The following is a 20,792-nucleotide window of genomic DNA, read 5'->3' as shown; positions in this document are numbered from 1 at the left end:
CTCGTCCTCATATATTTTGGATAATTTAAACATGCCTTCGTATTTTCCTTCATTTTACTCTTTTGAGATCATATTATATTCCCAGTTGTACTTGCTTCCAAGCTTTGATCCACAGTTCCTTTACACTTTCTACAAAATCAAACTGCACCCACCACTCCCTTTTAACAACCTGAAACATATCCTATCCCCGTCTTTCCTATATATATAACAGTTATCACGTTTCAGCTCCATATTCAATCATACATAGACCAGCTTCTACAATCGACGGAGCCTTCGGCTGCTGAAAATGGCAAGAGAAGTCAGTTTCTACATGAGATGTCTTCTTCTGTTCTTGGAATTACTTGTGTTTTCTCCGTTTTTTGCTGAAGCGGCAGTGAAAAAATACAAGTTTGATGTGAGTGATTTTGCTATTGATCAATTCATAATCTGTGGTTCGCCCATTTGTTCTATCTTCAAAGTGATTTCATCTTCTGTCTGGTAACAGATACAAGTGAAGAATGTCAGCCGGTTATGCCACGCGAAGTCGATCGTTACTGTGAATGGAATGTTCCCTGGACCGACGATATATGTCAGAGAAGGCGATAGAGTTCTTGTCAATGTCACCAATAACGCTCAATATAACTTGTCCATCCATTGGTAAGTAGAGCAGCAGCGGTTATACAACAGGATATGAGCTCAAACTTAGATTAAAGGAGCATGTAATTTGCAGGCATGGATTGAAGCAATTCAGAAACGGATGGGCAGATGGACCGGCTTACATTACGCAGTGTCCAATTAAGACTGGAAGCAGCTACACTTACGATTTTAATGTCACCGGGCAGAGGGGGACGCTATGGTGGCATGCTCACATCTTGTGGCTGAGGGCAACAGTATATGGTGTCATTGTCATTATGCCCAAGCAAGGAGCTCCTTTCCCATTCCCTCAACCCTACAGAGAAGCCAATATAATTCTTGGTTCGTTTCTCTGAAATTATAGCTAGCTACTCTAACGCGATTTCCTAACCCAGTTGATCATCGATGTCTTTCGTACAGGAGAGTGGTGGAACAACGACGTTGAGCAGGCGGTGAAGAAGGCTGACAAACTTGGCTTGCCGCCTCCCATGTCGGACGCACACACTATCAACGGAAAACCAGGGCCACTCTTCCCCTGCTCGGAGAAACGTAAGTGCAGCTTGATAACAGCTCTAATAGTCTTCGTTAGGGTTTATCTTTTCCTTTTCATGATTTCAGATACGTTCGCAATGGAGGTTGAATCGGGTAAGACGTACTTGTTGAGAATCATCAATGCTGCCCTCAACGATGAGCTCTTCTTTGCCATTGCCGGTCATAGCATGACAGTGGTCGAGATCGATGCAGTTTATACGAAGCCCTTCACCACACAAGCCCTACTTATTGCTCCAGGCCAAACCACAAATGTCTTAGTAAAGGCAGACAAGGCACCGAGTAGGTACTTCATGGCCGCAAGGCCATTCATGGATGCTCCTATACCTGTAGATAACAGGACCGCTACTGCCATCCTTCAATATAAAGGCATTCCGAACACTGTTCTTCCTGTCTTTCCTCAGCTTCCTGCACCCAACGATACAAAATTCACCATGAGTTACAGCAAGAAGCTTCGAAGCGTAAACACTCCACAGTTTCCTGCCAATGTCCCTCTCACTGTTGATCGCCATCTGTTCTACACCATTGGTCTGGGACGTAACCCATGTCCCACCTGCTTGAACGAGACTAGACTCACTGCTTCCCTCAATAATATCACCTTCGTCATGCCACATATTGCACTTCTGCAAGCTCACTATTTCGACATCAAGGGAGTGTTTAGAGCAGATTTCCCCGATCAACCCCCTACAACTTTCAATTACACTGGAGCCCCGCTCACGGCCAATCTTGGAACATCATTGGGAACCAGGCTCAGCAAGATTGCGTTCAATTCGACCATTGAGCTTGTACTTCAAGACACAAATCTTCTCACTGTCGAAGCTCATCCATTCCATCTCCATGGTTACAATTTCTTTGTCGTTGGAACTGGAGTTGGGAACTTTGATCCAGCAAAAGATCCTGCCAAGTACAATTTGGTTGATCCTCCAGAGAGAAATACAGTTGGAGTTCCCACTGGGGGTTGGACTGCGATTAGGTTCAGGGCTGACAATCCAGGTAAAAATTGATCAATAGAGGCATAATTTGTTTGTCTTCCTCATATTACATAACCTTTCTTAGGCTGCATCTCTTTCATGGCTTCATTTCCAGGTGTCTGGTTTATGCATTGTCACTTGGAACTACATACGTCGTGGGGATTGAAGATGGCTTTTGTGGTAGAAGATGGAAAGGGACCAGAGCAATCCGTCTTACCTCCTCCCAAGGATCTTCCACCTTGCTAAATGTCTCAAAGAAAACCCATCTGCTTCGGTGACAGATCCGTTATTTCTTCTGGAGTGCCCTGTTTGTTTATCCTGCAAAAGTTGTAGGATAGGAAGGGAAGATGAGTCTCTCACAGTAAGAGCTCTCTTCAATCGAGATTGTTTTTTCAAATTTGAACACTTGGTGTAAAATAAAGGTCTATAGTAAAATTAGATAATATAATCATCCATTTCGAATTACTAATTATTTTAATGATTCTCAAAAAAATAATTGTATTTTATCATTTAGAATAGCTATATGAAATTCAATTGTTATTGAGCTAACTTGGTTTAACAATTAGTTGACTTGTTGCTAATTCTATTTTATTACACCAATAATTTCTTAAAAATAACTAATCAATATTAGGAGAGAGTAAACCTCTCCTCTCCTTGAGAGCTTGGATTTCATGCACCAAATCCCTATGACACTAGTCACTAAGCACCATGTGGGGCTTAATTTGGCTCAAAGCACCACTTTTTTTGTGTAAAGCAACTAGGGGTGAGATCAAATCAAGCAGGTTCGTGAGTAACTCGATCTCGGCTCAAACCTAGCTTGGTTCTTATCGGGTTATCTTGATATTACACAATTTCATCCTACTAGATAATCAGATTGGGACAAACAGCACCTTAAAGGAGCAATAAAGGGGGGACATGGTCCTCTCTTTCCTACCAAGACTGGGCACGCATGCTCCTACTGTCTTAAGAGGTTTGAGGATAAGATGCTGGGATACCATCAATTAAACAAAATGATGTCTCGTTCATGAGCCACCTCAATCGCAACAAAGAAACTTACAAACGGAAAACACTTTTATGAGGAAGAAGACTGGTTTACTGTGTCAAGTGTGCTGCTGGTCGAAACTAGAAATGGGAGACAATCAGGTGTCACCCGGCAATCTTTAAATGGAGATCACAATCACCGCATAATCATTTCCGACGTCGAAAACGAACGGAATATATCCTCCTCTCTTTCTTTGACTCTTTTAAATTTAGATTTCAAATCCTTGTAAGAAAAAAGTTTGAGGAGAGTGAGTGATTTGATCCTGGACAGGGTCTGCCCTCCCTCGCTACCCACAATATGAGTGGGAATAAGACTCCCAGAAAGGTGTGGTCTATGGAGATGGTGACGTGCAACTCGAACCCTAAATGGTCGTTTCAGTGTCTCCTTATCTCTCCACATCAAGCCTTACCACTCCATGGATCACCTGCTCCCCTTTTTCCATCTCTCCTCTGTCGTTCTCTGCTGAGAAGTCCCGCATACAACACTCGAACTTCTCCACGACCCTCTCCGGTACCGACATCAGCACGGTGATCGCCTCCGGATTTCCCACCACCGGCAAGAACAGGCAGTAGATTTCGCTGGCGAGGGGACCCATGTGCAAGGGCTTCCCCTCCCCGAAATCTACGTCCTCCAGGCCTAGCTTCGCCCACTGAGAGATGACCAGAGTCGCCGACAGGTCCGGCCTCGCCCGCCGCTCCTCTAGCAGGTCGATCATCGACCGAACGTAATCGTCGTTCAGGGCCCGCTTCGCCTCCTGCACTCGCTCCACCCCGTGGCCCACGTTAGACCTCGCCAGCTCCCTCGCCGTCGTCTCCGCGCATCCCAGGACGAAGCCGTTGCCGTAGTAGCCCGCGGGGAGTTGCGGTCGAAGCCTGCCCCGGACGTTGACCGAGAACAGAAGCTTGACCCGCAGGGATGGTGGTGGGCCCAGCGAGCGGACCCAAGCTCTCCACACGTGCGAGGCCAGGGCTTCAAAGGAGGTGCACTTGTTCGACGGCACACATAGCTTCCTGATCTGCAGGATCTGCGACGGAGTGAACGTGAAACAAGTGGGGACAACATGCTGAGTCGTGGGGTCCACCAGAGTGCCCACAATACGATCAACGGTGGAGACGGTAAATTCAGGATGTTGTTTGGTTATTTTCGGAGATTTGAGCGGCCTTAACAACTCTCTGAAGTGGAAGGGCCCCACAGGCAGGGCTGTGCTACTGGGTTTAGTTGTCATGTGGGCCCAAGCATGGAGGAACTGGCACGTACCAAGGCCGTCCGCCAGGCAGTGGTTGATCGCCATGCAAATGATCAAGGCCCCACATCGGAGGTGGGTCACCTGAAACAGTCAAATACCAAAAAAGGACATCGTCGTTCAAATCATTTCGTGCTTAATTTCCGTTAAAGAAAAAGATGTTTTATGACTTTTGCCTGTATAATGTGGAAGAAAAAACAGTGCCGTCTTCCGGCGGATAATTTCAGCGGCTTTCCACTTCAGAGATGTCACTGATCCATGGACGGTCTCTGCTTTCGAAGCGAAGGAAGAAAAAAACCAAGCAAAATTTAAACAGGAGTGACACAGACTGTGAGAAGCGATCGACGGCGGGATTTTGGAGACAGTAGCAGAAGATATTACATGGCCGTTATCCGTTATTGAAAATGACGAGGAAATATGACTTTCAAGTCTTTTTCTTGATAGCAACAGGAGATGCAGAACCTTATGACGAGAATCAGTCCGATAAACAGACAAACATGGATTATCTTCCCTTAGTTTAGGAGATAAGATTTCTTATCTCCTCGGTTAGGAGTACTTTCTGTGGTAAAGTGTATATAAATACCACCTAAGATGTGGTACAGTTAGCTTCTCAGATTAATCTCTTCTAATTGATGGTGAGAATACGGTCACAGTACAAACGTAGACATAATCTTCATTTGGAGCTGAGAAGAAATTGGAAAGGAATCAGTGCAAGAAAATGCGTCACTTTTCGGAATTTAGGGAGTCAGACGATCGAATAAAACCACAGTGGAGTGATGACCTGAGAAGAAAGAAGATCAAAATAAACAGAAACCTAAACTGACCTGAATAACAAGAGGCGGGATATCCAGGAAGCTCTGACTTTCTTCCCTGTAGAGTAATTTTCTCCACGACCGGTTGGGTTTACTCAAAAGTGGCAGAAACTCTTCCGCGCTTAAATTAATGAACGCTTCGGCAAAAAGGGCTCCTTGTCCGTTACAGTCAATCTGCAGCTTCTCATCGTCTTCTTCGCTGGTTCGCAACCTCCCCGCCAATGGATAGTAGTCGACGAGAACTCGAGAGAGAGAAGATTTCAAGGTGTCGACGGGGACAGATTTCTTGTAAAGATAAAGATATTTGATCGAGAACCTGAGGAATTTCTGGTCATCAAGGTTGGAGAGATAGAGAGAGTGTTCCGGGGTGGGAAGTTTCGGGCAGACGAGCGTGGGCTGAAATGGGTAGAAGCAATCTGGGATATCCGATGATGGAAACATGGCTCGAGTTGGCTCAAAAGACAAAACCAGGGAACAGAGGGGAAAGAGACTGCAAAGCGCTGGAATGGGAAGAGCGACTGGGGGTGTTTTGTAGTTACTGAACGCGTGGTAAGATCTACAGTAGGATTTGGTGTGGTGCAGGGTAGATTCTCGGTTTTTCCTTTTTGGCTGGGCTTCGACAAAGGGGAAATTAAAAACGGAAAGATGAAGAAGAAGAAGAAGAGAGCAGTAAATGAGACGGATTACAGGAGCGGTCAAGGTCCCCCTTGTCCTACGTCTCCATTTAACTGTGTCCATGCTCCCTCTCTAAGCTTTGCCCTCAGGCCACTGTGGTTGTCGTGTCAAATGTCAATAGTTGAGGGAGTAGCTCTTTTTTCACCAACTGATGCTGTGATGTCACTCCATGGAGATACGGTTCTCCCGGTCTGTTAATTCGCTGCTGGAGCTGTGGACGCGCACCTGGGAATTGAATGCTTCCGGACTGAATCAACGGTTTCGATTGATGATCAACTGCAATTTCTTCGTTTACAACGTCTTTTCAGTCGAAGAAGTGACACTTGGGACCCGGTTACTCTGACTTCTGCTCAAGTGTTCGCGAAATAAAGGTAGCTTTCTTCTTTGTCTCTCACTCTCTCTCTCTTTCTCTCTGCTTTTCGGCTTCCCAATTTTTTCTCTTTACTTTGGCAACCGGCGACCGGCGACCGACAACCTTATCTTGGCCTGGACATTTTTCGGCAACTATTTTATTCAAGGGAGTAACAGAGATGGCAGAGGGACAGTTTCATGGTTTCACCTTCGAGTTCGGGACAATTATCAGTAACTACGCTCTTTAACTGCTCCGAGTTTCAGATGAGATGAACCAGTGGAGGAAGCTCGACCAACTTCAACAGAGGCATATCATGTATGAAACATATGATAAAAAAGCAGACGGGTTGTATCTAAAAGCATCATAAAAAATCAATGAAACATATTCTTTTTAAACCATCCTTCTAAGCAAAATTTGTTTAATTTGTAATGTGGGTTATTAGTATATATTATAGGAGGGAACCGTAAAATGTTCCAAGCATTTATTCTTCATACCAGAGCCAGCGTCCAGTCTTTTCTCGTATCAAAATCTCTCTTTTAGTCAAAAATGGCGATCAATACTGGTGGTGATAGAGAGAGTCCTGTAGTGGATCGTTGGCTAATCTCACCTACGACCTCCCTTTTCATCTTGGCTAATCTTTCTTTACTTGGAGTAGAAGGAGAAAAGAGGAGAAGAAAGCAGAAAACAGAGCCTCTTTGAACAGCCCGAGAAGCACCTTTGCTGTACCTGCACTCAGTCATGGCCGCCGCATGGCCTTTGCTTGGATCTGCAGGTAAGACCCGATTTGGGGAATAAGAGAATGCTTTCGACAGCCGTGGAAATTGGAATGAGATCGATTGCAGAGAAAGCAAAGTGAGCATTGCACCTTTTTTAAAAAAAATACTTTATTTATATATATGTAACTTATTTTTACTAAATTTATAATTAAAAAAAAATGACAGAAGATCTCCGCCGTTGGTCAATCAGATAATTTTCATGATCGCAGAGATTTAAAATTTATTTGAAAAAACAAGTAATTATAATATCAAATTATTTATCCGAATTATAAATAAGAATTCATTTACAATTATAAAATTTAAAAATATCTAAAAATATTAAAAAAGTAAAAATAACATAATTTTAATTAATTAAGGGACTAACTGGGGTAATTAGTTTCGGATAATAGTTCTCGCCTCTTACTCCCCGAGTGAGAATCGGTTTGTTCTATTTTTTCTTTCGCGCCGCGGCAAACTCGCCTCTCATTTCTCTCCCTACTGCTAACGACGAGAGGCGGAATCTCTTTCCCTACGGTCTCGGAGAAGGCTAAGCCGTGAATTTTCATCTCTAAAGACCAATCGCAGGGTCTCGAATTGCTCGTCTATTTGACCTTCTGTAATCCTTCAATGGAGGAGAAGAAAATTTAAATGTCGTTTTCGGCCTAGTGTGTTTTAGGACGGATACTTAAACCTGGGAAGATCTGGCGTGATTTTTCAAAGATTGATGAAAGATCAAGGGGTTGCCAAGGAAGGTGAGACTTGACGGGTGGATTACTGTGAGATTCGATTTGTTTAATTTTATTCAGTGAATTTTGGAACCAGTAAGTGATGGAATGATTGGGTCAAGATGTTGGCAAAAGCTTGGTAGTTTCTGAATGTCGGAGGGCATTAGAGCGTCCAAACCGGAGAGAGAAAAGCTAGATAAAGTGTTTTCATGATCTCTGACTAGAAATTATTGTTGCAATGCTCCAGTTCTGAAGTTTAGAGATTGACGAGGACACGTTGCAGTAACCAAAAGGTAAGAGCTTCGGAGTTATTGTTGGAATTGGAAACCGTTGCTCAACGGAAAAGGACGAGAGTTAAGAAGAGAAGGACGAGGCTGGCAGAATCTTCCCTTTGTTCCATTAGAGATCGTCTCTTTGCCTGACTTCAGATCCGAATTTTTTAAGGCTGGGAGTGATAAAGGTAAAAATGGGTTTTTAAATTTACAATTTTTATTATTTGTGGTGTTTTATATGCATTCTCTTGTTTGTAAATTACTGCCTCCGGTCTAACTCTATTTTTGCTACGGAGTTTCGACTCAACTTGTAATCCACAATTTATGTAAAACACTGAAGGGGGGAACCTTATTTTTTAACTTCCTTCCTCTGAACTTGCAGCATCCATTTTAGGCTGTGTCATGGATTTAACTCGAGATTTTCTTTATTGGCATATGCTCAATTGTCTTTCGCTATCGATTATCTTCCGCTTTGACTCGGTACACTTTCACTATCAATTTTTCTTTCTTCATCCCGTCTAATGTAAAACTGTAGCTCTGTTGTTTAATCCATGGGCGCAAATTACTCAGTATAATAACTTAATATTTAATCAAAACTTCTGTAGCTCTTGAAGGTTAAAAAATTTATTATGAATAGCATCTACTTGTTTCTGTCATTTCCGCAGCATGGCAACTATGGTTGATCCACCAAATGGGACTAGGATCCAAGGGAAGCATTACTACTCCATGGGGAAAACTCTGTTTGAGGTTGATACAAAGTATGTGCCAATTAAGCACATCGGTAAAGGAGCCTATGGAATTGTTTGTTCTTCTATAAACAGAGACACAAATGAGAAAGTTGCTATAAAGAAGATCCAGAATGCTTTTGAGAATCGTGTAGATGCACTCAGAACTCTTAGGGAACTGAAACTCCTTCGAGATCTCCGGCATGAGAATGTCATTGCTTTGAAGGATATAATGATGCCTGCACACAGAAGCAGCTTCAATGATGTGTATCTTGTTTATGAACTCATGGATACAGATCTGCATCAGATCATCAAATCTTCTCAAGCACTTACAAATGATCACTGCCAGTATTTCCTCTTTCAGGTATTCTTTTTTCCATTATTAGTTACTATCTAAAGAAGGTTGCAATGCTACTCTGTTTCATGATTTGGTTCATCCTTATCTTATTCTTGCTATTTTTGAAAGAAATGCACCAAATAACTTCTACAGGGCCTGTCAACCTGAAGTGGGTTTCTGCTGTAGAGAAAATTGTTTTGTATCTGCACTTTTATCAAAAGCTTGACAGATTAGCTCAGATTGTAATGTTGAGATTTGAAAATTAATCTTGAAATACAGGATGAGGATCAATGGCTCGACATGAATTGAATGATATTCCTATTGGGAATTTAGTGTGAAGGTAATTCGCAAATTCAGCCTTAAAGTTTGGGCCTGATTCCAAGTACGGCCACAAGTTTGCCATATTACCAAATACAAATTCTAAATATGTTCAATGAAACTTGGAAGGTATAATAGTCATTGTACTTAATTAAAAAAATTTCAGGCCCACTTCTTCCTTTCCCATCTCCATGCTGGGAGAGAGGAGGGAGAGGTGCCCCTCACTTCCTCCTCGTCTCTCCAAATGCTACTAGAAAAAGGGGGAGGACTGACCCTTATGTTTCGTACTGAAACTTTGATCTTTATTGGGTTTCGGTTTGGACAATTTACTGTAATTTTTTTAGCTTCTGGAGATATAATTTGTGGATCATCTCATTTCTTAGGTATTCATATAAAAGCAAATAAAATTTATGTTTGAATTCAGTAACGTCCAACCATTGTTTCTTTGTAGAGATCTCTGCATGAGCCTGCACTTCTAAAAATAATCTAGTATCACCCTTTGTTGACACTTATTTGCTTAAATATTTTGTATATTGATGTCATAATTTCCTACTTCCGACATGTTGGACATTTAATATGAAAATTTGATGCAGTAACTTTGAACACAAGCATGTTTATTCAGTTGATGTTACCTGCATTACATCTAGTTAAATCATATCTGTTGCACAGTGCCACCTAGTAGGTTTCTCTCGTTGGATTATATGCTTCTCTGTGGGCCTGGTGACATGCTGGAATTAGTTTTTTTTTCTAACAGAACATGTAAGACCTTCTCAAATTTTTGACTTTGCTAGTTAAGACTTGTACTTTAGGTATTGTTGTTCAGAAGGAATTGCATTTAAGTTGATTTTGTTTTTTCCTTCTAGATGCTTTTATAGTTATTTTAATTCTTTATACAATTGAAACAAAAGGAAGTCTTCACAGTGTTTTGTTGATGTACAAGACAAAAAATGTGTGTGATATGATGCATTGCTAAATATTTCCACGGCTTCATGATTTATCGTAACTGATTTTATGCCATATCTTTTTTTTTGTTTTGTTTTTGCTCCTATTCAGCTATCTAACTCAGTTCCTTTTTACATGGATTTAACTGAGATGAAAGCAAAAGAAACAATGCTAATTATTTCATACTACTTTGCTCTTGTTCGTATGCACACATATGTATGTGGATTTGTTGGAACGTTAGCTAGCCCTCTTTAGTTTTCTGCTTCTGAGATCTGACTTTTGAAAGCTTCCGAACTGAAAATTCCTTTATCTATATTTAGGTGCATGAGATTAAGAAAGAATCAAGCTGTCATGCGCAATTTCATCTCTTTCTTTTCTTTGCATTGGGTTGTTGGGAGATCATTAATTATTCCATTTATATCTCATGCTACCATTTATGATGGTGTAAGCGCAACTTGTTTAAGTTTATTGTAGCAGGACACTCGAATTGTCATTATCAATTCGGTGTTTTTCTGCTTCTTTCATCTGTCTCCTTCATGATCTCTCTATCCTCGTGTGTTATCCTTTTCAAACAAGAAACCTCTTCATGTCTTTGACCACTATCTTATCTTGTTTGAAATCAACTAAATTCTTAAGAGTTTTCACTTTTTTCCCTTCATTGTAAGTTGTCTTGCATGTTTTGAAAATTAATTCCATGGTCAGTTTGCAAATCTAGTATAAACAGATTGTTAATTTGTGCTCTGTAGTTCTTAAACCTAAGATATGAGAAAATATTTAAATAACAAATCAGTATTCAACAGTATAGAGTGATCAATTGCCTACTCAATCAAGGAACTGCTAACATGGTGAGAGAAATGTATTTTTTTTTGGAATAATGAAACTTGGTGCTAGATGCACCAAATTGAGTAAGTTAATACTAAACTTAGTATCACTGAGTGGACCAAATTTTCAAGACAATGCTTTTCTAGCCATGTTGCCAGTTGATGCTGATTGAGGTGGCCAGTAAGACTGCTGAATCTGGTATTATTATAAGTCTGTTTCTCTCTCCATGTTTTCTATGAAAATTCCAAAATTTTCTAATTTTTAGACGAATCATTATTTATATTTGTACAGTAATTATCTGATTATCGATAGAAATCTCCTTTTAATTCTGCTTTATCTAAAGTCTCTGCATGAAAATGTATGACCTGCAGTTGCTTCGTGGTTTGAAGTATCTTCATTCTGCAAACATCCTTCACCGGGATCTGAAGCCTGGGAATCTCCTTGTCAATGCCAATTGTGACCTCAAAATATGTGATTTTGGGTTAGCTCGCACTAGTAGTGGCAAAGGACAGTTTATGACCGAGTACGTGGTGACACGCTGGTATCGGGCTCCTGAGCTTCTGCTCTGCTGTGACTACTATGGAACTTCTATCGACGTCTGGTCAGTCGGCTGTATATTTGCCGAGCTCCTTGGCCGGGAACCGATCTTCCCTGGCAATGATTGCGTTGACCAACTCAAACGAATTGTAAGCAAACTTGGAAGCATGCGTGAGTCCGACCTGGAATTCATTGACAACCCCAAGGCCCGAAAGTACATCAAATCACTACCCTACACATCAGGGACTCCCTTTGTCCGTCTCTATCCCAACGCTAGCCCTCTGGCAATAGATCTCCTCCAGAAGATGCTTGTATTTGATCCATCCAAGAGAATCAGTGTCACAGAAGCACTTATGCACCCATACATGTCCCCTCTGTATGACCCCAATGCTGATTCTCCTGCCCAGGTTTCAATAGAACTTGACGTAGAGGAGGATCTTAGGGAGGAAACAATCAGGGAGATGATGTGGTCAGAGATGCTTCGCTATCACCCGGAAGCCGCGGTAATGAACTAGTAGATGTGATTTCAGAACCAAGTTACAGAAAAGAGGAGATAGCTGTGTGTGTGTTTTATGTAACTTAAAAAGCTACCCACTGGTGCATGCTTCACAGATGTGCTGTTAGTGCATGGAAGCAGCTAAGACTTCTTTTATATTTTTCAGAAGTTGGAGCTCGGCAATGAGGGATTTTTTGTTTTTCCAATCCTACTTGTACAGATAGGTGATCGAGCATGCGAGTGGTAAGCTGTACGTTATGTGGAATGTTGACTATGCATGTTTATGCAGTTATTAAGATACTATTATGAACTGGACCCAGTGTTGAGTCTTGATGCAAACAAGTGAGAACATTTCACAGCTATTTCGGAATCAAGAAATGCCCCCGCATGATAAAACAAGTTTATCTTGAAAGACGGAGTAAAGATTAGAAAAGCAGGGCATCAAGTGGCGACGGTAAAATCACCAAATCTTATAAAGCTCTATGCATGGTTTGAAAGCGATTTTGATGGCTTTTCTTTCTATCTGGTGTGAGATCACGTTTGATTGAGAAATGATAGAGAACCGACCCACCAGCCACCTTTGGTTTTAACTTAATCGAAAAGCACCGAGGAGGACGGAAAGAGAGTCGAAGGTGGTTTTTGTTCGACCAACTGCAGGGCAGCCACTGGTTCCTGCCTTCACAAATTCCAGAATATAAAGAACAGACTGATGACATTTTACTTCAATTGTTTTAGTTTGACCCAGATTTTAAATTATGTTTAGTGCGGTGAGTCTTAAATGTCGGATCGTGATCGGAAGGTATATATATCCTGTAAAGACTATAGAGGGAGGAGTGTATCATCAGCCGATACATCCGATACATCCGATACAAAATGAATTATGAGGTCTCTGACATGTATCAGAAATCCGATATAGACAACTGTCTACTGGTCCACAAAATATTTGATATGGGACCTGATATGTTAAAGGAATCGTCAGAGGCATATCTCACAAAGATCTTTCTTTAAAGCAAAAACCAAACTTATTTAATACTAGTGGTGCCCGTAACGTTGATATATTGTGTATCGGGTAACACATATCGGATTTACTTGGAGAAGTCCAACAAGTTATTATTGCGGCATCACTTCACTTTTTAAGGGGATGCTACCTTTAAAGAAATGAGTGGCCTCCTTCACATGGGGTGATGGGTCAGGATTTCTGAAGCTTGGACCCAAAAAATAGTACATTTCTTTTTGGTGGTGTCCTACAGGAATTACCCTTGCCCTACAATCAGAAACCAGCAATCTGGTGCACCTTTTACCAGCAAAGAACTCGTTACAGCAAGTACACCAGAAACCATGAAGGCAAAACTGATCTTTTGTTCCCCTTCCCTAGCCGGCCAAGGTCTTTTTCCTTACTGATCTCTCTCTTTTTCTCTCTCTCTCTCTCTCTCTCTCTCTCTCTTTTGCCCCTTTATATGCCAAGGTCTTTTTCCTTGCAGATCTCTCTCTCTCTCTCTCTCTCTCTTTCTCTTTTGCCCCTTTTTATATTGATCTAGATTTGTTGCAATATCTGAAACAGTAAGCCTTTAAAGAAAGAGAGAAAAAAGGAGCAGAAAAAAGGGTAGGGGGATAAAAATCCTGGTTTGATTTGTAGTTTTAGTTTAAGAGGAGTTTTCTCGGCGCCATCCAGAATTGACCAGAGAATCTGGTGATCAAACATTATGATCGAAACTAGTTTAATGATGCTTCATTTTTCTCCTTTTTTTTTGTCATATTCCACTGGGAGTTGCAGACATCTTTTGTCACTTAGAAGGCTATTTGAATTCGTCTTCTAGAGAAGACATCTTATCATAGGTTAGCGGAGAATTCTTTCTTGTTTTCGCTCGCTTCCTCTCCTTTTACATTGCAGGAGTATCAGATTCAAGATATGTTCTTCCCAGAGGGAAGTCCACCGCTGATATTTTGGTTAGTACTGAATTGTAGCTAGAATGGATCAGGATGAAGGAAAGACAAATGAGGAGAGAATCCGAGGAAAACGAAAAGAATGCCCAGTGAAGGATACCCAAGTTGGTTAGATTGTGATCAGGTTACTATAACAGCTAAAATATAAATGTCGGGGTGATGGGTCATCGAGGACTACGGATATCAATCACCGGAATTTTTTCCCGATTTTCTGTACTGTACTGGTAGTGCTGCCAGTGAAATCATCCCCTTTCGGCCGTTGGATCTCTGCCAAATGTTTTGGTGCTTCTTGTTTCATGTGAGGCCTTGGGTCTCGGTCTTTTGAACATATTTTTAAAGGTACGGTTGAATGAAGTTTTTATTTTCTTCTCCGTCGAAAAGGGACACAGAATCTTGACAGAAAGCTCGGAGGCGAAGGGCATGAAAAGGAAGTGTGCGTTGCAGGTTCATCCATCTTTTCTAATCCATATTATATATTAAAAAGTTTGCCCATGACCTGTTTGAGGAAATGCTCCTTTGAACTTGAAATTCACTGGCTCTAACTTTTTATGAGCAGAAACTAGAAAACAACTAATTAAGGTTAGAGGAGCACTATCTGGTCTATTGAGAGTTGATCTCTCTCTCTCTACCTGCCTGATTTGTGTGTACTACTGGTGCAACAGCTTACGCTTCACTGCTTTCTTAGAATGATAATATTGTCCTTTCATGTCCTTGTCACTTCAACTACATTTCCTACAGCAACAAGAGGGCAACTGTGGACCCTTGACATCTGGCTACCAACAGGTGTTCAGGATACAGGAATATCTACATATTTGCATTCACCAGGTAGAATTGTACGTCAATTTAAAACCAACCACCAAGTTGAGCAAGAGTTTCACTCTATTTGCTCTCTTGTAGGCACTGGACTCCACTTGCTTGCCAGTGATGTTGATATGGTTCTCCTTTCTTGTGTCTTTTGTGGACCTCTTTTGGTCATTTATAGGTCAATAGGGCGTGCCTAGAACTCTCTTCTCCATAGCCAAAGGTTAGAAGGGGGTGCTCTTATCTCCAGCACACATGTGTCGGATTTTAGGGGTGCCAATATAGTGTTGAAAGATAACATAGGACTTATTAGACGTATCCTTTCCGAGTATGGGTTTATTGATATCTCACTAGTTAAAATTATTGATATGAGATGGATCTTTCAGATTAAGTTTTTGGCTGAAACGCTTATTTTTTCTTCCAGTTTTGTGGCTCTTTAACAGGCTGCGGTCAAGGGAAAAGTTCAGCGGTTTTTAGATTCATTACACATGTGACAAGAAGATAAAAACATGGTTATTCTTTATCAGCCATCAACTTTCTAGCCAGAAAGAAAAGGACATAAATAGGGTAAGTGAATCTCCCAAAGTTGAGTTCATTCTTCAATGGCCCCTTCTTTCTGTGAATTTGCAATGAACCCTTTGCCTCCCTTATTGACCATCCTTATCAAACACATCTCATGAATCCTCAACATGAAAAAGAATGAAATGCAAGTCTTGAGGTCAAGAATCAAGATTTAGCAGTTGAGTTAGAAAATGAGTATAACTAAATTGGATGGACTCCAAAGAACTGGGATGGAAGGACTACATATACAGAATTGTAAAGGCTATTCATTCATACGAAAAGAATTGAAGAAGAGAAAAAAACATGAAACTTTACTTCTCACTATAGACATCTTTTTCTCTGTGGTTTCATGAACTCCTGGACTTAATGACCTATCATAAGATGCTTCACTGCTGTTTCGTTTCTTACCTTCTTAACATGAATGGATTTTGACTCAAAGTTTTGTTTTTTCTTTTTTAAAGCTAAGCATGAAGCGTGATGCATCTGGACAGAGAATGTACCTTCACTATTCAATCTTAGTCAAGGCAATCTGTTTTGCTCTCCAGATAAGATACAAATTTAAAGATGCTTTTTATCATCAAAGTGCTCTTAGGAAAGACAAAAAATTTGGTTTGTGATGTCTTTTGTTGATAAAACTGGATATGTGCACAACAGTAGAACCTTTTCTCCATATGGACAGGCCTCATTCATGGATTGAGTTCTTTTCCATTAGTATGCATCTTCTTTAATTAATTCCACTTTTTCTTTAAGTCCAAGTTACAGTAAATTCATAGTTATCTGTTAAAGCCACTAGGAAATTATAGAGAAAATTTCTAGCAAAGAATTTTTGCTTTCTCTGTATTTATGTTATTTTAATTTCCATTTGATTCTTGTTGTCATTTTCTAACTTCAGTAGAAAATCATATAAAAAATAAACCAAGAAGCATTAAAAATGATTCTAGATCACTTTCCTCTTACTTTTAATCTTTATAATTAATTTTTGAGTTGTTTTTATAACAATACAAACTCAAGAACATCCAAATCCTTTTTGAGTTGAAAGATTTGAGAACATCCAAAACCTAACGTTATCAAAAACAGGGGATGTCTCAATCAATCACCATAAAATGGTTTATTATTTTTATTTTTATATTATTTTTAGTCAGAAATAAAAGGCTACTCGGATACCACTTCAACAAAATAAGATAGTAAAGCTAATGATAATCCTGTAGTTTGCACAGCTAATAAAGTACCTATAGCTTGATCGCTCGTCCTTCAAATCAGGTAACCAATGATTGAAGGACATATTAGCCATTTCACGTGGCATATGCCTTCTTGCGTTCGTCCTCATGATTCAAGAATCTATGTTGCTTTGACAGTTTCCCTCTTCATCGTAGCCTAAAATGGTGATTTTCTTGAACAAATCTATTAGTTTACTTGTTAATTTTATTACCCTGATGAAAAAAACTCGAATCTTTTCTGAAAAGTAAATGAACGAAAAGAAAAAAAGAATTTGTAATTTTTTTTTCCTCGCCTAACGTTTACTTTGAAAAGCGAGGGTGAAAGAATTTTCTTCGAATTTACTCTTCTCTTTTTGTTGCTTACCAGGTGGAGTTGGACGGTTGTGGGAATTGCTCTTCCACCCCACATGCCTCATCACCCCTCCCCAACAACCCTTTATAGGGGATTCCAAATCTCCCTCTCCCTGTGTTTGCTTTCTGCTTTCTATCTCATCAATTTTCTTAATACTCTTTTTTGGGTTCTACCTGCCCTTTTTTAGCTATAAATTCTATCATCTGCACCCTCAAAAACCTCTTACTCTACCTTTCTTCTCCTCTGCGTTTGATTTTTTGTTAATCTGAGGTTCTGAAACTCTGCTCGAGGTCTTGGGGGGTTCTCTTCTGGATGCCCTGCTGTTGATCCGTGAAAGGCGGTATTGGTGGAATACCTGGGCTGGAGACTACTCCACCCTTTGATGGTTTCGTTTTTTGAAATCATTCCCTTTTCTCTATCTCTCTGTTTTTGTTGTTCTTTGCTGAATTTGGCGGAATTCTGCTGAAAGCTTGGATCTCAGAGCTGGCTTTTCTCTTTTTGGTGTTGCTTCCGGAAGAGAAAACAGAAAGTTCACGTTTTGATCTAAAACTGTTGTTTGTAACGCTGTTTTTTTTTATCAAAGATCTGGGTTTTTAGTCGGGCGTTTTGCTTTTAACCTACTTTGTGCTGTGAGATCCCAACTTGTGCTCAAAGTTGTGAAATTTGGTACCTTTTCATTGTCCCTATGATTCATACATGCATATGTTGTTCTTGATGTTTCTGCTTAATGTCTCCAGTTGTTAGCGAAATCCTTCTTTCCGGGTTTATGATCAACTCTACTCTTAGGCGCAGGACCCACTTAGTTCAGTCTTTCTCTGTTGTTTTCCTCTACTGGTTCTACGTTTTTTCTGAATCAACTTTAAGAAGCTGATCTACTTGGGTCTTTTTTTTTTTTTTTTTGCTTATATAATTCTACTATATTCATAACGTAGAAGTCTAGTTTTTCAAAAGTTGGTCATAAATAATTCCTATACTGAGTCAGTTCTATCCACCCCAAATAATCTAGTATTCCTAGTTTTACAAGTTTTAGTTCTCCTAGCATAGATATCATGGCCTCTTCCAGTGGCACTTCTTCTGGGTCAACCATGCTACAAAATTCTGGGTCTGAGGAGGATCTCCACCAGGTCATGGATCAGAGAAAGCAGAAGAGAATGCTATCAAACCGGGAGTCTGCAAGGCGATCAAGGATGCGCAAACAGAAGCACTTGGATGATCTGATGGTCCAAGTGGCTCAACTCAGGAAGGAAAATAACCAGATCCTCACCAGGCTTAGCGTCACCTCTCAACACTACTCGACTGTTGAGGCTGAAAACTCTGTCCTCAGGACTCAAATGATAGAATTAAGCAACAGACTGGAGTCCCTTAATGAGATTATTAATTGCATGCATGGGAATGGCATCACTGGCGTTGAACCTCAAATTCAACAGGACTATGATTGCTTCATGAAGCCTTGGAATATGTCATACATAAACCAACCGATCATGGCCTCCGCAGACTTGTTTCAGTACTGATCAAAGGCTCCGGGCTCTCTGCTCTTTCCTGTGTTGTTAATGGTGATGCTTGGTGTTTCTGTATATGAGATAGAGAAGAGAAGGCATGATATTTAAGAAATTTATCTGAAGCTCTAAGTTGAAGGGAGATCTGAAATGCTAGGATGTTAAGAGGAAAAAATTAAGAGTGAGCGGAGATATGGGTAATGGTTATTTGTGCGTACATGGGTCTTATACATGCGGTCACCGGGTATTTATGTGTAATTTCTACTTCTATCTTATAATATAATAACTCCCATTATTGCAGCAAATTGTTGTCTTTTTAAGGCTTTTCCTGTTTTCAATCTCCAACATGTTCCCATCATATCTGGTCGAAGAGGAATACATTTCTTTTGTTTGTTTGGATGGAAATCAGTTCAAGGAAATAATGACCTTCCACTCAAACCTGGTTTGAGTTTCTGTGAACATTCCGTGGCCAAAGATGTAATTAATGGCCTCATTGCTAGTAGCTTTTGTCCTCGTTGTTCTTGTTCTTTCTACAATCCTTTCCTGTAGTCGGAAAACATGACGAATGCTCCATTTTATAGATTATAAAACGTCTGGATGCTGGTGGCCCTTGGTTTTGAGGTAAGGTGAGAGAGACTAAGGGACTTCCTGCCAAGAAATATACTATGCTTTATGATAGACGTGTGAGTTCTAATTTTCTAGAACTTCACTTTGGCCTATATAATTGTGGTTTCGACAAGCAAATAATTCCAAATGTGGATTTGGGAGAAAAGAAAATACAAGGAGAAACTTAAAAATCTCAGTTCAAGGAAGGCAGCAGTGAAACCTGCTCCCCTGAATGCAGAGAAACTTCAAATTTAGCCTGTAGAACAAGTTTCAGTATAAATCTTGTTTATTCTCTTTTGCACTCTTGTGTTTATACTTCATAGTTGAAGCCCATTGATAGCTGTGAATTTTCTATTCTGAGATTGTGTTTTCAAGTAGCAGTAAGTTGAACTGGCTGATAAATATCCCATAGTAAATTTGATTCACTGTTAGATCTCCAAAACTAAATTTAGATTTGACAACTCACTGAGGGAAGGCTAACTCCCTTGTCATTCAAATTCGTTGCTGTACTGTAAGAAGTCAGAATCTATCTGTCCTTCGCTTGGATGTTTATCTCACTGGTAATGTGAAATAGTGAAAATAAAGTTAAAATAGCCATGGAACATACTTTAACACTGAATTTTCCTAAAATTACCATAGAGTGAATTTCTTCAGTCAATCTGAAGTCACTGAGTTTTACTGAGTTTTACCTGAGATTGGAAATACATTATAGCCAGCCAAAAAGGAGCATGACCAGATTTAGATGACAAAGACATGGTTCATATTCAAATGTTTGGAAATATCTTCTTCAACTTGGACGGTGGAAATGATAACAAGGGCTCAGCTGTACTTCGAACAACCAGTTGATTAACAGTAAATGCACCCTGACTGGTTTAGAAAAGGAGAAACAGCCTGGAGTAGCAGAATATGCACCCTTGACATGAAAGCAACAGTCTCACATGGTATATGTTCTGTTTTTTTCTGGGTGTCTCGTGTAGCTTTCCCAATCTTCTTTTTCCTGAAAGCCACTCTTCATCTTTAGACAATTACAGAAGTCTGTCATTCACATCGGTTGCCCCAGAAACATACTTGGGTTTTTCAGAATATGTGCTTCTATCTTTATGGTAGATAAAAGAGTCCAAGAAAGACACTAAAACTATCTGTAAGTGGTGATCCAACGCAGCCCAAAGAAACAGAAAGCCTGAAGTTCCCACCATGAAAAAGGCAGGTTTAAGTTGGTCACAAGCGGCATCCGCTGCCACAACTAATCTATAGTGGGTTCTGCCTGACTGAATGCCAAATTAATATCAAAGAAATTAGTTTTAAAGTTGAAAGTAAGCTTGATGATTAAAATATCTTTCTGTTTTTCTGTCAGAACTTTTATTGGTATCAATACCCTTATTTATTTTATGTAGCAGATTTAATAAATGTTGCATGGAGATTCTTGTATCATCAGTCTTTTGAGATGGGTACATTCTAAGATTTTTCACATTGTAATAAAGAATTCCACTTATAAACATATGTGCTGTTTCAGTTCTTTTTAGTTCAGAGTTTTATAAAGTTAGCATAGTTAAATGAATTGAAACATGTAGAAACACAAAAATAAGGATTTTCTCTGTTTTTCATGCAGGGCATGGAGACATGTCAAATG

At 40.1% G+C, this 20,792-nt stretch overlaps 4 protein-coding genes across 5 annotated transcripts; 3 read left to right on the top strand and 1 right to left on the bottom strand.

Annotated features, from left to right (window-relative positions):
* Positions 1-286: 286 nt before the first annotated feature.
* LOC137936086 (laccase-11) lies at positions 287-2,548 on the top strand. The gene is made up of 6 exons (XM_068780625.1): positions 287-394; positions 485-636; positions 710-954; positions 1,033-1,161; positions 1,231-2,154; positions 2,248-2,548. Exons 1-6 carry the CDS (start codon positions 287-289, stop codon positions 2,376-2,378), a joined length of 1,689 nt encoding a protein of 562 aa, XP_068636726.1. The 3' UTR covers positions 2,379-2,548.
* Positions 2,549-3,559: 1,011 nt separating this feature from the next.
* Positions 3,560-5,670, bottom strand: LOC137937405 (alcohol acyltransferase 9-like). The gene is made up of 2 exons (XM_068782465.1): positions 5,242-5,670; positions 3,560-4,501 (listed from the first exon to the last, which is right to left on the bottom strand). Exons 1-2 carry the CDS (start codon positions 5,668-5,670, stop codon positions 3,560-3,562), a joined length of 1,371 nt encoding a protein of 456 aa, XP_068638566.1.
* Positions 5,671-7,470: 1,800 nt separating this feature from the next.
* LOC137936416 (mitogen-activated protein kinase homolog NTF3-like) lies at positions 7,471-12,490 on the top strand. Of its 2 annotated transcripts, XM_068781064.1 has the most exons (4): positions 7,471-7,763; positions 7,984-8,196; positions 8,674-9,097; positions 11,524-12,490. In XM_068781064.1, exons 3-4 carry the CDS (start codon positions 8,675-8,677, stop codon positions 12,202-12,204), a joined length of 1,104 nt encoding a protein of 367 aa, XP_068637165.1. In that variant the 5' UTR covers positions 7,471-7,763; positions 7,984-8,196; position 8,674; the 3' UTR covers positions 12,205-12,490. The 2 variants fall into 2 exon arrangements, with proteins under 2 accessions (XP_068637165.1, XP_068637166.1); XM_068781065.1 differs by having other exon boundaries at positions 7,471-8,196.
* Positions 12,491-17,179: 4,689 nt separating this feature from the next.
* On the top strand, positions 17,180-18,861 carry LOC137936747 (bZIP transcription factor 11-like). The gene has a single exon (XM_068781609.1). The coding sequence runs from the start codon at positions 18,110-18,112 to the stop codon at positions 18,569-18,571; it is 462 nt and encodes a 153-aa protein (XP_068637710.1). The 5' UTR covers positions 17,180-18,109; the 3' UTR covers positions 18,572-18,861.
* Positions 18,862-20,792: the final 1,931 nt, after the last annotated feature.

The sequence above is a fragment of the Aristolochia californica genome, unplaced genomic scaffold, assembly GCF_029961685.1.
Source record: "Aristolochia californica isolate CCGP_79_NKW_82.1479 unplaced genomic scaffold, dmAriCali1.0.hap1 SCAF_7, whole genome shotgun sequence".
Classification (NCBI taxonomy): Eukaryota; Viridiplantae; Streptophyta; class Magnoliopsida; order Piperales; family Aristolochiaceae; genus Aristolochia; species Aristolochia californica.
This window is presented reverse-complemented; position numbering and strand designations above follow the sequence as displayed.